The sequence below is a fragment of the Ruditapes philippinarum genome, unplaced genomic scaffold (assembly GCF_026571515.1).
Source record: "Ruditapes philippinarum isolate M1 unplaced genomic scaffold, ASM2657151v2 ctg4743_1_1_1_1, whole genome shotgun sequence".
NCBI lineage: Eukaryota > Metazoa > Mollusca > Bivalvia > Venerida > Veneridae > Ruditapes > Ruditapes philippinarum.
In genome coordinates this window covers 198167-214004 of record NW_026857404.1, presented here as the reverse complement: position 1 = coordinate 214004, position 15838 = coordinate 198167, and the positions used below count along the sequence as shown (strand labels likewise).

General features: G+C 31.8%; 1 protein-coding gene across 1 annotated transcript; it reads right to left on the bottom strand.

Moving 5' to 3' along the window:
• Positions 1 to 6039: 6039 nt before the first annotated feature.
• LOC132749604 (somatostatin receptor type 2-like) lies at positions 6040 to 8091 on the bottom strand. Its single transcript, XM_060739430.1, has one exon. It carries the CDS (start codon positions 7718 to 7720, stop codon positions 6551 to 6553), a length of 1170 nt encoding a protein of 389 aa, XP_060595413.1. The 5' UTR covers positions 7721 to 8091; the 3' UTR covers positions 6040 to 6550.
• Positions 8092 to 15838: the final 7747 nt, after the last annotated feature.

Here is a 15838-nt window from a genome sequence, read left to right as displayed (position 1 = left end):
TTATAGTCAAATATTTTTTAAATCCCTTGTAAAATCTGATACTGTAAAGTCTGATATGCTTTCTGTAACATACAATTACCAAACTTCTACCACAAAGAGTCTGTTTATTTGCAATAACTTTACATCATTACAGATAATATATCTGGCTTATGACACAAAACCATTTTATATTTCTTTCCCTTCATAGAACAATGCAATTAAATCTCATTTTCTATTATTAAAGGAAATGAAACTACTGGCCGGGTATATATATTCGTAATTTTTAGTCCCAACATCAACTAATGAGCAAAGTATACATGGTTTGACCCCACTTTTCCCATATTATGTCACTTTGTCTTCAATACAAGACTACACCAGTCAATACAAAACTTCGAAAGGTTACGTCAGTCTCTCTAAGTAGGCCTCATATCCGGCCTTCGATACAGTTCAGCTTCCGTTATTCCACGTCCGACAATTATAACGTCAGTTTTGTTCACATATATTACATCCCTTGGTGTAACGTACAGCTGACCTAAGGAATCTGCCCCTTCTCCTAACTTAACGCCTAAAATAAATTTAGAAAAAAATCTATATCAAATTGATAACCAGGATTTATTTTTAAAATGGATACATTAGTAACACTGATTGCAAATCATGGGATAAAATTGATCATTCAGACTAATTCAGCTAAAATCACAGTCTTTGGGATGAAATTTAAAAAGCTGAAGATATTGTGCTCATTGCCGTGTATTTTCCTTATTTGCGCTCTTTTCCTTTGATATAGGCACGCACACTCGGCTAAATAGGTTTATACTTGATACAAGTTCATACTTCAGGTATAGGACTTAAATTGAGGATAGGAAGTAGCATGCTCAAGGTCAGATATTATTGGTATTAATCTACAATGTATATAACAAGAGCTGTCTGTATAACAAGCAAGCTCCATTTTTCTCAGTGATTGACAGTAAAACAAGGGGGGGGGGCATACCTTTGTGAAAAGGTAACTCGGAGTTAAGGGACCTGTGCTCATCATGTAAGATCACGGAGAACAAGTGTGTTATGTTTCAACATATTCCGATCAAATATTTTAGAGGTTTAAACATACACACAAAAACTTCACAAATGTGCGACACCTACATCACAATAGCACTCCCTGTAAAATAAGACAGTTTTCTACCAAATGTTTAATATACATACCTGGGGTCATATGTATAAACACTGGTCGTGGATCATCAATAAGTTTATTCTGGCATATAAAACCTATCACAAAGTCTAAATTTTCTTTGGCAATTTCGACAGTTGCTGAAAAATATTATACGTTTTGAATGGCACAGCTTTCAATCTAGGTGTCAAGGACATATTTTATTGCGTAGAAACTAAAAAAGATCATGATAATATATTTAAAGAGTACACAAAGCTTTATGAAATGAGGTCTGACTGGCAACAATAGGACATCACCTTCTCCTGACTTTTCAAACAGCCAATCATTGACAAGCTTTATCAATTTTACTGAGTAGGTAATTTTCATGATTTAAAGAGCAGACATGGCTCTTTCCATATAGCAGGCAGGTAAATAGGAAAAACAATTTTGCTAATCAAAAACTGAATCTATTATTTCCAATCTATTTGTTTCAAAGTACTTCAAGCAATTTTATTTTTTAACAAAAAAAAAAATGTTTTCCTTTTGCCTTATCTGTAAAAGACAGTTTGATCCCATGGCTTTCCTGGGAAATCTGATTTAAAAAATCAATTATTGGTCAATTACCATTTTAATAGTCATTCTTTTGAAATATACATAGTTAATTCAGCTAACAACTTGACAGCAAAGAAATAAAGCATATGTTACCATATGCTAGTTATTTATATTTATACAAAGTCATAAAACCTCAAATAATCTACTGATTGATAACGATGTTTCTCATTTATTATCTCCCTTTTTACAATTTCAACACGTGATTAAAGCATTTTTTTTTCGAAATTCTAAACTTTCACATAAATAACTGTTATTTTCATACTAGATGACGTCACTACGCGGTTTTACAAACACTATGAAAAATAGAAGGCGACTATGAACGGATTTCGATATAGTATCAACTTTTCTCTTCTATGAAAATTAACACACATAATTTATAAGAAATAGAGCGTTTTCATTGGATGACAAGTTTGGTTTAAAAAAATGGCGAGCACTAAATAAAGCTTGACACTAAAATACTTGAACGCCGACAACAAAAATTTAACGTCTAAAACAGCTACATCAGCCCCTACGTCACTCATTTTCATTATTTTGTCTTATAAGCGTCTAAATATTAATCTTTACCTTTCTGTGTCACTTATATATAAATATTTAAATGATATAAACAGTACAGTAATATTCTTGTTTTGATGTTGCTATTTAATGTATCTTTGTTTACTGAATGCCAGTTATGATGACCCCACAACGAACTTTTACACTGAGCTGTAATCAACAATAACAACAGTAAAACAATTTCATGTATAAGTAATGTATTCTCTATAAAAGTTAAGTTCATCCAAAAATAAATAAAGTTAATAAAATTTGTATGATCAATCAATTGTGTGTATTTGTAATAAAGAAGAAATAAAACTACAAATGTATTTGTTTATCTAATGCAGTCAGCCGATCAATAATACTTAAGTTTTTTTTACCGCAACATAAATTAGGATGTCATCATTATTAATTATACAGTAATTAATCAACTCGCTGATATCTTAACTATGGTATATAATACTAATTAGATAGTGTTTCATACTAATTAGATTTTAACAGTGGCGGCGTGGTTTAGTGGTTAACACATATGCCTGTTAATTTAAGGACTGTCGGACGCGTGGGTTCAAAACCCGTAAGGGGTATAAAACTTGCTTCTAGATTCTACTGCTTTGAACACACAAACAGTAAACATCTCTGTACAAAACAGTAGAAGTGTAGACAAGAATTTCAACGAAAGAACTTCAAAGTATTTGTTGTTGTTGTTGTTTTTTAATGCTACTTTTAGATCAAGTGTATTAAAGACATTAATACACGTCAGAGTAGGGCCGGAAGGTGATAATCGGCCATGAAATGAATAATGCCCTCGGGCTGAAGCCCTCGGGGCCATTACTCATTTTGCGGGCCGATTATCACCTTCCGGCCCTACTCTGCCGTGTATTAATCTCTTATTAATATATTCAAAGAAATAACTCCCCTAGATAAGAATATACCAAAATCTAATCAAATAAATACATATATTTACCCATGCATATGTTTATGCCACATAGTGTTCCGACTTTCTCTTTCTTTATATAACTAACCCCTGTTTTATATGATTGTTCTGATTTACACTTGTTTGGTTATGTTCTTGCTTACCCTTGTTTGATATTTTTAGCTTACTGTAGTTTGATATTTTCTTGCTTACTGTTGTTGATATGGTCTGGGTTACTTTTGCTTGTGATATATTTTGGCTAATCCTATTTTGATTGATCTGTTCTACTAGAAAAGACAAAGAAAAAAGGATTTCTTATACTCTGTTTCATTTGTAGATACAATATAAAAATAATTGTCAATCAAGATTTATCAAATCACGGGTATTTCACCTATATGTGTTACACTTCTTTAAGAGGTGATTGATTACCACCGTTCAAAACATCTGCATATGTTTCTGACTTAAATATTTCACCACTTTCATGTTTAAATGTTGCATTCTGCTAAAGCAGGTGCTAGGGAGCGTGAACGGCAGCTTGTATTTTCCAGTACCTTCCATGAAGAGGCTCTGTTAAACCGAGCCTGCAACATTTCAGTTTTGCCGTTTTGGGCGTTCTTAAGGGATTATAATTTACAAAAATAGAAAAAAAATACTATCGCCATTTAATATCGCATCATCGTCATGTCTACGGCATTAAACGAAGTATGCTACAGCTTTTATGGACATAAAGACGGTATGAAAACTGTAGAATCTTATAATCTGATAATAGACATTTTGAAAGTTTGGGTCACCAATCACATTGATAACTTGTCTTCCCTGGTATTTGATCTTATTTTCCCCCTTTCTTATTAGTTTAGACTATTTTCAAACTTTCTGCTATAAGTGTCCGTTTTCATTTTTATTTTTTGTCAAAGTACACATATTCATTTAATTTTATTCTATTTATTTACCTAATTTTGAACTGTTTTGATAATATTACTTTACAACAATGTTTATCAAGTCTGACCACAAACATAGAAGTGTTGAACTTTATCCTTTACTGAACTCTGACATTCATATATCTTGCTGTATGGTTAACCCTAATCTGTGATAAATGTTTATTGTTTGGAACATTCCATATACATTTTTGTTCATAAAGTATATCATTCTTAGAGCGGTTTTTCAGACATTTTTACATTACTATATGATTATGATAAGTTAGACTATTGAAATATAAAAGAACAAGGCTATTTGCGTATTTTATTAATTATAGTAGGTATTAATGTAAAGCATTATAAAAGATACAAAAAAATTAAAATATACAATAGTAAAATATACAAACAGTTTAAAATGGAGATAAAATCATTTGAAATTTCAACAATAAAAATTCATAATAAAGATTATTAGTAAGAAATTCCATTCATATAACGAATGTATTATAAACGTACACGGATAATACTCGTGGATATACGTAATTATTCCCATGGAATATACATATAGTAATATATGTCAAATATATTTGAGCCGCGTCACGACAAAACCAACATAATGGGTTTGCGAACAACATGGATCCAGAACAGCCTGCGCTTCCGCTCAGTCTGATATAAATATTTAATATAAATAATAACAAATCTGACATATAAGTATCAGATTCAAACATAAGCTTATTTTTTCAAATGTTTTTCTTTGACAGTCAGCTTCAGTTATTCAATTTATTCATTATCACAAATTATTATAATAATTTAATTCTGGTTATTTTAATCAACTTAACACCATTCAAGATGCCGGTGATTAATTTAATTGTAACTTACATATTATAGCTCTATGTACGATTACAGATGCATACATGAAGCAGGTGATTTTTTTAAAGTTAGTACTAAAGATAGTAAAATCAAATACATATCCAGAAAACGTTATTAGTTCATACGAAATAATCAATGTCATGCATTCTTTATTGACTTTCAACACAATTAACATGCATAAGGTGGTAAACAATTCAATAGTTACTCTTAAATATAATTTGAAAAAAGTGTAAATTGTACAAAAATTACATTTGCATGTTACAAATGGTATATCAAATAATGATATTTCACAAAAGATAACACTGATTTTAATATAATGAAACAATGTTTAAGATTGCTCATCTCTTTTCCATGTTCTTTTACACATTACATTTTTAGTATACTTGATGTAATATAGTATTTTTCTCAATTGTTTCAAGATAAAATTTCTTATTCAATTTCGAATACTGCGAACACGGTCGTCGTTTTTTCCCCACTGTTGTCGTTTATAATGATCCAAACAGGTTCATATTTAAAGTATATTTTGACGTCGTTGTAAAAGCTACAAAAATGTTGATTTTTTGGGGGAATTTATTATTGTCGTCGCTGTCAAAGCTACAAACACGTTGACATTTTCTAGGATTTTATTGTCGTCGCTGTCAAAGTTACAAATACGTTGGCATATTCTAAGACTTTTTATTGTCGTCGCTGTCAAAGCTACAAATACTTTGACATTTTCTGTGATTTTTTGTCGCCGCTGTCAAAGCTACAAACACGTTGACATTTTTTAGAATTGTTTATTGTCGCCGCTGTCAAAGCTACAAACACGTAAAGATTTTCTAGGATTTTATTGTCGTCGCTGTCAAAATTACAAACACGTAAAGATTTTCTAGGATTTTATTGTCGTCGCTGTCAAAATTACAAACACGTTGGCATTTTCTAAGATTTTTTATTGTCGTCTCTGCCAAAGTTACAAACGCTTTGACATTTTCTATGATTTTTTGTCGTCGCTGTCAAAGCTACAAATACGTATACATTTTCTAGGATTTTTTTATTGTCGTCTCTGTCAAAATTACCAACACGTTGGCATTTTCTTAGATTTATGTCGTCGCTGTCAAAGTTACAAATACACAAACACGTAGACATTTTCTAAGATTTTTTATTGTCGTCGCTGTCAAAGTTACAAATATACAAACACCTAGACATTTTCTTTGATTTCTTGTGGTCGCTGTCAAAGTTTCAAACGCGTTGACATTTTCTTTGATTTTTTGACGTCGCTGTCAAAGTTACAAAAACGTAGACATTTTCTAGTATTTTTTATTGTCACCGCTGTCAAAGCTACAAATACGTTGACATTTTCTGGGACATTTTATTGTCGTCGCTGTTAAAGCTACAAATACATTGACATTTTCTAGTATGTTTTATTGTCGTCGCTGTCAAAGCTACAAATACGTTGACATTTTCTAGTGTTTTTATTGTCGTCGCTGTCAAAGTTACAAACGCGTTGACATTTTCTTTGATTTTTTGTCGTCGCTGTCAAAGTTACAAATACGTAGACATTTTCTAGTATTTTTATTGTCGTCGCTGTCAAAGCTACAAATACGTTGACATTTTCTAGTATTTTTTATTGTCGTCGCTGTCAAAGCTACAAACACGTTGGCACTTTTTAGGATTTTCTATGCTATCAACACTACTTATGCTACTTATATTTGTACGAGAAACTGTGTCACAGCTTGAAATTCTAGACTTTCTTGGCACAAGTTGTGTTTTAATTTTGTTGATATTGCAATTACAGCTCGAACATGAAAACATTTCTTTCAAACTTTTTCTAAATTTCTTTGATAAAAATCCATAAATAAACGGATTGATGCAGTGATTTATTAAGTAAACTAAATGAGAAATGCCTTCAAAATGCAATTTGAAAGTTTTTGAAGGAAATATGTGGTTGCCATCGTTACCGAATGTTCTAATAGAGTTATAAACAAGTTTAGGCAAAGGTAGAACAGTTGCCATGATGATAACTAATGGCACAATCTTTGACATCCGGCGAATTGATCGTCTAGTTGATGCGGTTGTAGACTCTTTTATCGACATTTTCACCCGACACATTTTTAATATATGTAATAAAGTTGTAACTGTCAATGGTATTAAATAAACTGTGATCCACCAAATGATGATAAATTCACTAGACGTTCCTGGAAGAACTATCTTTAATGTTATAAGACCAGCAAGAATTCCCAGTAAACATATCCCGAGACTCCAGACACAAGCTGACATAATAACCACTTTAGTTGGTGTCAGATATATCGATGACTTTATAGGATATATAATAGATAAATACCGTAACACAGCTAGCAATGCTACATGAGAATTCGCCGAGAACCAAATCATTGAATTCATGATATACCATGGTCGACTTTTAATGACAGGTTTCTGACATGTAAATGATAAAATCACTGTCTCAAAAGAGATAATAAGATTTAAAACAAGAAATAACAAATCTGGTACAGCTAGAGCGGCTATACCGATAAATGTCGGATCTCTTAATCTCTTGTCCTTGATAACTCTTACAATAACTAAAGCATTGGCGATGATTCCAATAATAAATCCTATTTCAATAGCATCATATATACACGTTACACCACAGTATCCACAAGGTATTTGTCTATAACTAGGCTTTGTCGCAGTGTCTTTCAAACTAAAGTTCTCTGATGTATTGTTTGTACATAAAAAATCCCCAGAAAAAGTTCTTTCATTAGAATCTGAACACATGCGCGTCTGCATTTTACAATTTCCGTCAAATACCTTATTCCTTCTTTTTATTTTTCTATTTTTTTCTTTAATTCGATTGAAACTTCGTCCCGATCTCTGTCATTAAAAGTTTGTCTTTATTTGTCCTGTACACAAGATTTTATAGTTGTTTCATTTAAAATATTTTTTTCTAAATGTTGTTAGATTTCCGAACATCAATTATAAAACTAGAAAATGAAATCCGGGTTTAAATGTTACAACAATTAAGACGCCAAATTACTTTCGACGGTGAAACGTTGTAAATAATTTCACGTTAACGTTTAAACGTAAGTAAATTTGACCTTGACTCATCACGTTCAATTTATCATTTACGATTTAAGCATATAAAAGATTTATCAATTTGACTACAATAATACAGCTTTACCTCATATCATATCTGTTGACATTTTATGTTTATTTAATTGTAATGCATGAAATTGTCAAAACCAAATATTATGTAAATGAAAGTTGTGCATGTAGATCTACATGTACAAAACAAAAAACTGAAAATATCAATTCTTATCTTCAGTCTAACCTTTATTCTTTATAACATTTATAAGGAGCGATGGCCTAGTGGTTAAGGTGTCTGCCTCTCAACCCAGAGATCATGGGTTCGAGCCCTACTCGGATCACAACCATGTTTCTCCATATGACACCAGAACTGGTTGGTTCCATGAACCGGACTGGAAAGTGATTAATATAAGTTGCAAGAACTTGTTTTGTAATCGAGCTTAAATAAATATGTTTAAACAAAACCAAACTTTATTTTAAATCTTGATTAAAGTTTGTAAAATAAGAGCATGCCTATAGATCTTACTTAACGCTAGAATAAAAATCACTTGTGTTATGTTGTCGTGTGACAGGGATAAAGGAATTATATTCATTGTTTTAAGTCTGAAACAGAGTCCTGGTAGTTCTTATCGATGTACATATATGTATGAGAACGAGTCCTTAAAATCCATATCGATGCACATATTTGCATAAATTGATTTGTATGAGGTAGAGTCCTTAAAATAAATATCGAAGCACATTTTTGTATAAATTGGTATGTATGAAATAGAGTCCTTAAAATCCATATTGATGCTCATATTAGTATAATTTGGTAAATATGAAATAAAGTCCTTAAAATCCATATCGATGCACACATTTGTATAATTTGGTAAATATGAAATAGAAAAATCCATATCGATGCACAAAATTGTATGAATTGGTAAGAATGAAATAGTGTCCTTAAAATTCATATCGAAGCACATATTTGTATAATTTGGTAAATATGAAATAAAGTCCTTAAAATCCATATCGATGCACATATTTGCATAAATTGATTTGTATGAGATAGAGTCCTTAAAATACATATCGAAGCACATATTTGTATAAATTGGTAAATATGAAATAGAGTCCTTAAAATCCATATCGATGCACATATTTGCATAAATTGATTTGTATGAGACAGAGTCCTTAAAATACATATCGAAGCACATATTTGCAAAAATCGGTTTGTATGAAATAGAGTCCTTAAAATCAATATCGATGCCGAAATTGTTTAAAATTGTTAGTATGAAATAGAAAAATCCATATCGATGCTCCTAATTGTATAAATTTGTAAGAATGAAATAGTGTCCTGACAATCCATATCAATGTACATATTTGTATAAATTGGCAAGTATGAAATAGAGATAAAGTCCTTAAAATCCATATCAATTCTCATATTTGTATAAATCGGTAAATATGAAATAGAGTCTTTAAAATCCATATCGAAGCACACATTTGTATAATTTGGTAAGTATGAAATAGAGACCTTAAAATACATGTCGATGCACATATTTGCAATTATTTGTAAGTCTGAAACAGAATCAGTTCTGGAATCTTCATCAGAGTATTGTGTTTTGGGGAATGAGATTTTGCAATAACCAACTACTTTCTGGTTGGTAGTTGGGTATTCACGCGAAAAATCAACTAAGACCCCTGGTCGACGTATGGAGACGAGGTGATGACATGTGGTAGAACTCATCTATCTTGTCATATATATGTTACTTTTATTCTGAAAATTTGTTTTCTGTTTTTAGAGAAATACATGTTATATTCCAAAAGCCAACTACCTTCTGGTTGGTAGTTGGGGATTCACAAAAATTACCAACTGAGTCCTCTGGTCGATTTATGGTGAAGGAATGTTACTATATTTTAGAAAACAAATATCTTGTTATTTAATCGTAACATTTTTTTTTTAGAAAAATACTTCCTGTTTTCAGACGAATACATGCTATATCCGAATAACCAACTACATTTTAGTAAGTAGTTGGTTATTACTGAGTCTCCCGGTGGACATAGGGAGACAGGGTGTTTCAATGTTTTGAGTGGCAGTAGTAGTACATAATTGGGGAATAACCAACTAGGTCCCCTCCTTTATTCTGTGATATAAAATTGATTATGTCTCCGAACATTTCATGCTAGTAATAGTGGATTGAATTACCAACTACCAGCTGTTAAATAGTGGGGAAATACGAATAACCAACTACCAGCAAGTTGGTAGTTTGTAATTCGAATATCCAACTACCAATTTCCTAACAAATTGACGTGCATATAATTATGTTGTTGAGAAAGTGGGGTAGTTTTTGTAATGCAATGTGGGGAATGAGTCTTTGCAATATGATGTAGGGAATGAGGAGTGGTTTGCAACGTGGGGGGAGTGAGGGGTTGTTTTATGATGTGGAGATTGGGGGGAGTCGTATAAAAGTGACAAGACAACAAAGGTAAGATACATACGGGAAGAAATATAAGATACATGTATATTCGAGTATTTAGAAATAAGCTTTTACTCAAATGACGGATATTTCAGCTGTAGAATCAAATGTTGCTTAAACTTAATAAGTGATAATGAATAACTTTAACTTTAAGAGGTTAAAGAGAACAAGAGTAAAATTTTGCAATTTCCGTGTAGAGTTGCGTAATACCGTGAAATATAGGGGAATAACCTTACCATCATTACTTTACAAATGAGAGCAACGTCATACGCCTTAAAAAAAACTTGCCACATTGCCCTTATATCCCGTTTATATTTGTACATGGACTAAGAAAATTCACTAGTAGTTGGGGTTAAATGCACAAAATAAACCGTTAAGTTATCAAAAATATTAAATAACTCTGAGATTAAGATAATTTGTAATAAATCAGTAAAAGACACAATACAGAGATATTTCAACTATTCATATGTTAAATGATGATGTTTAATATTGTTTGTCAGCAAATATAATTAAGTAAGATATCTTGTTGTTTAGTGGTGTAACGTTTTTCATATTTCAATGTCATACAAAAATTGGATGCGTGTATTCTACTGAATTCTCATTTATCCAGCTGTATGATTAATATATGAGCCGCGTCACGACAAAACCAACATAATAGATTTGCGACCAGCATGGATCCAGACCAGCCTGCGCATCCACGCAGTCTGATCAGGATCCATGTTGTTCGCTATCAGTTTCTCTACTTATTATAGAGTTTGTAAGCGAACAGCATGGATCCTGATCAGACTGCACGAATGCGCAGGCTGGTCTGGATCCATGCTGTCGCAAACCCATTATGTTTGTTTTGTCATGGCGCTGCTCAAATAGTAATAGTAAACGCTTGATAAACTCAGATACTATTTTATTTCCTTGTCCAGAAACAAAAACGTAAAAAATACTTGTAAAATATCATATTTTTAATATGTGTGAATGAGGATCTTGACAATACAAAATACTAAGCCAACTTGTGTGAAATACTAAGTCAACCCTAGATTATGTAAAACACTAAGTTAATTTATGTGAAATACCAACAAAGATTGTATATGTTTTGAAATATTTTACAATGTCAATGTATCACAAATAGTTGTCAGATAATTGCGTGGATAATGTCATATATTCTTGCAATTTATTTTCGGTAAGGCCGATATATTTATGTTATAACCATTACAAACGAATTAAATATGCATCAATTATATTCTATGTTTCTTGTCTTAGAATGTGGCAAGAATCGTGGATATATTCAGTACATGTATGTATATAACCTATTATTTGATGAATGTATATAATTTCACATAGGTTTAAAACTTTAAACATTTATCAAATATATATGTTTTGGATTACATTTATATCAAATGATAACTATACATATATATGTAAGTTAAACACAACATTAATGTATTTATACTTGAAGAGTTTGTCGTTATGATCTTCTCCGATATTATCATCATGCTATGTTATGTATTTCATATGTATATGCACTGTTCGTTGTCTAGTATTATGCTGTTATCATGTCATCGTGGGCTTTTAAGCCTAATATGATTGAAATAAAACTATCTATCTATATTTTTTCCTAAAAAAAAAGGTAAATGTACTGTTAGATGTATTGTACATGTGTATCTTATACAACATAACATTCACGTTCTTATGTTAATATCTAGACACTGTGTCTTCTGTATGATACAACATCTAAAACTCAATATTTATCGTTGCACTAAAGTTTCTTTGTAAAAAAAAAAAATGTCCGGATTTTTTTTGATAGTTCAATAAGTGAACGTTGTAAACCAGAGGATGATTCCGTGTTATTAATATGTAAAGAATGTCTAAACAAATTGTAATTAGATTAAGAAGATAAATCATTATTAGTAAAAACTCAATTAATATTGTTAGCATATCAATTTTATTATTAAATGAGCCGCGTCACGACAAAATCAACTGAACATAGTGCATTTGCGACCAGCATGGATCCAGATCAGCCTGCGCATCCGCGAAGTCTGATCAGGATCCATGCTGTTCGCTTACCAACCCTATTACAAGTAGAGAAACTGATAGCGAACAGCATGGATCCTGATCAGACTGTACTGGTCTGGATCCATGCTGGTCGCAAACCCATTATGTTAGATTTGTCGTGACGCGGCTCAAATGTTTATTTATCGCTTGTACATTATATGAATATCAAGATTTTAAAGTTCAGTGCTCTTTAACGACATACAAACTACAATGACATGACAAAACGTTAAGATAATTATCATGTTTATTTATCATGTCTATTTATCATGTTTATTTATCATGATTTTGTTACATAATATAGACGTTATATAACATGTACGTCGCGTGAGGTCATTCGTTTATAGCCATTGATAGAGTGCTTACAGTTGTTTCAATTTGTCAATCATCGTTTCTTGATTTCATCAAACATGTTATTAGTCATTGTCTTAATGTACATGTACAATTATACCTCGTTCACATTATACATGTACAATTATACCTCGTTCACATTATACATATACAACTATACCTCGTTCACATTATACATGTACAACTATACCTCGTTCACATTATACATGTACAACTATACCTCGTTCACATTATACATGTACAACTATACCTCGTACTCATTATTGTGCATATACAATTACATGTATTCCTTGTTCGCATTATTGTAAATTATACAATTATACCTCGTTCGCATTATTGTGCATATACAAGTCTACATCATTCGCATCTGTCATTGTGCATATACAATTATACCGGGTTCGCATTATTGTGCATGTACAGATATACCGCGTTCGCATTATTGTGCATATACAATTATACCGCGTTCGCATCATTGTGCATATACAATTATACCGCGTTCGCATTGTGCATATACAATTATACCGCGTTCGCATTATTTTGCATATACAATTATACCGCGTTCGCATTATTGTGCATATACAATTATACCTCGTTCGCATCATTGTGCATATACAATTATACCGCGTTCGCATTGTGCATATACAATTATATACCGCGTTCGCATTATTTTGCATATACAATTATACCGCGTTCGCATTGTGCATATACAATTATACCGGGTTCGCATTATTGTGCATATACAATTATACCGCGTTCGCATTGTGCATATACAATTATACCGCGTTCGCATTGTGCATATACAATTATACCGCGTTCGCATTATTGTGCATATACAATTATACCGCGTTCGCATTGTGCATATACAATTATACCGCGTTCGCATTGTGCATATACAATTATACCGCGTTCGCATTGTGCATATACAATTATACCGCGTTCGCATTGTGCATATACAATTATACCTCGTTTGCATTGTGCATATACAACTTTACCGTATTTCCTGCTATAAAGATTATTTCAATAAAGAGTTGACTTCAACTTGTTCATCATAAGCAGGAACAGTTTTAGACTCGTATAAGTGTTAGATAATTTACATTGTATTGCTGTCTGAGAAGGCATTGACAATCTAATAAGTTCATGTAAATATACGATAAAATATGCATTAACGCTATTCTAGCATACAAATATTATACATTTAAATAGACGATTCCGGATTTTGTATTATTACAAGAATAAATATACGATATTTTTTATTTAGGCGTTTATATTTAGTTATATTGTTTCAACTTTGGCCTAGTTTTGTGTGACACGATATTGTAGATAATGTATACCTCACGTTATTTTCGTTGTAAGTATATGTGATCCATTTATATTTTTTTTTTTCAAAATTCATTACAACACTTATTTTAGAAATGTAATTCTAATTAAGATGAAATATGTCATTGACTATAAAACAGTTTATGATTGTATGCTATAGTGTGTGGGCGATTTTTTGTTTGTAATGATTTATTGATACGATCCTACTTCAAAAAGAAAAAATGTTCGTAAAAGTACGAAATAATAAAAGAATCAAATAAATCCAAGGAAATTAAGAATTGCGTCTGTAGTTCTGTACTTTATCATGACAATGATCAGTCATACTTAAAATAAAAACAGTTTAACCATATAAAATAAACAGGTTGAAATTAATAATTGATGTAAAGTTATACTAAAGTTAACCTTTACATGCTTAACAAATGCATCAGAATAATTTGGAATACCCAAATCCAGACAAAAAAAAAAAAAAAATATTAGCGTGTTCCGTTATGACGTCGCTTCCGGTAATTTTATTATGTTTTGCACTGATGAAGGCATATAGCCGAAACGTTTGCAATTTAAATTAAATTACTAAATGTTCGTGTTTGTGTGGCTTGTCTGATTATTTCAAATCCAGACACTGCACTTCTAACAGTAAAGGGCCTAGTCAGTCAGCATTCAATAGAATACAGAATATCCCAGGGTTGGGGTTAGTAGGTTGCCATGGTTCTGTACTGGTGACAAGAGTTTTTCAATTTTAGTTCCAGCAGACTGGCCTTGTTGTAAACTGGAAACAAAGACTTACCAGTTTTAGTTCCAGCAATTTGCCCTGGCTCTATATTGGTGGCAATATGTAAATGGGTTATCTATTTTATGGCGTTACTGAAGGTGAAGAGCACAAAAACTGCATGATTCCGGTAAAAACGATTTGCAATAATATAATAGGAATGCCAGAAGCAGCCACATCTAATATGAACGCGCCCAGAGAATTGAAAAAAAAATGGAACTAAACCCCGTCTGATCGTCGTGTCGGACCATTACTTTGCGGAGGCTTAAAGTATACAATAAACTGACAACCGCCGGCGTCGGTATTGGGAGACATTCACCGAAAGCAATCAGGGATGCACGCAAACCATTATATGACGTCAGTTTTCGTATGTCTGGAAATAGAAAAAATTTCCATGTTGCATGGGATATTTTTGTTAAAACTTTCTGCTAAATTGTTTTTGATAACCGTGATGTATATATTAAATATGTTATTCTTATTCTAATACCTAATAGCTCTAATTTATTGAGAACTTCTGATTTTGATTTCTTTGATCAGTAAGAACTTAACATTTCAAAATATAACAATATATGTCACGGATGAACTGAATAGCAGAGTTACTGATACTTACTATTTTATAACATAGATCGAAATACTGGTTTTTTTAAACATAAATGCAAACATCCCGTTCGTGTAAACAAAGATAAGGCCATAGATCATAACGGCAAGAGATTAATCGATTTATGTCAATTCACGTGTCTGTTAACATCAAACGGTCGCGTTTTTAATGAACCTGGCGATTTTACTTTCAGTTCCGGTAAATTTTTAAGCACTGTTGATTATATGCCAATTTCGAAAATATATTTCAAAATTGCAGAGTCCAATAAATTCTCGGATAATGCTCCAATACTGTCT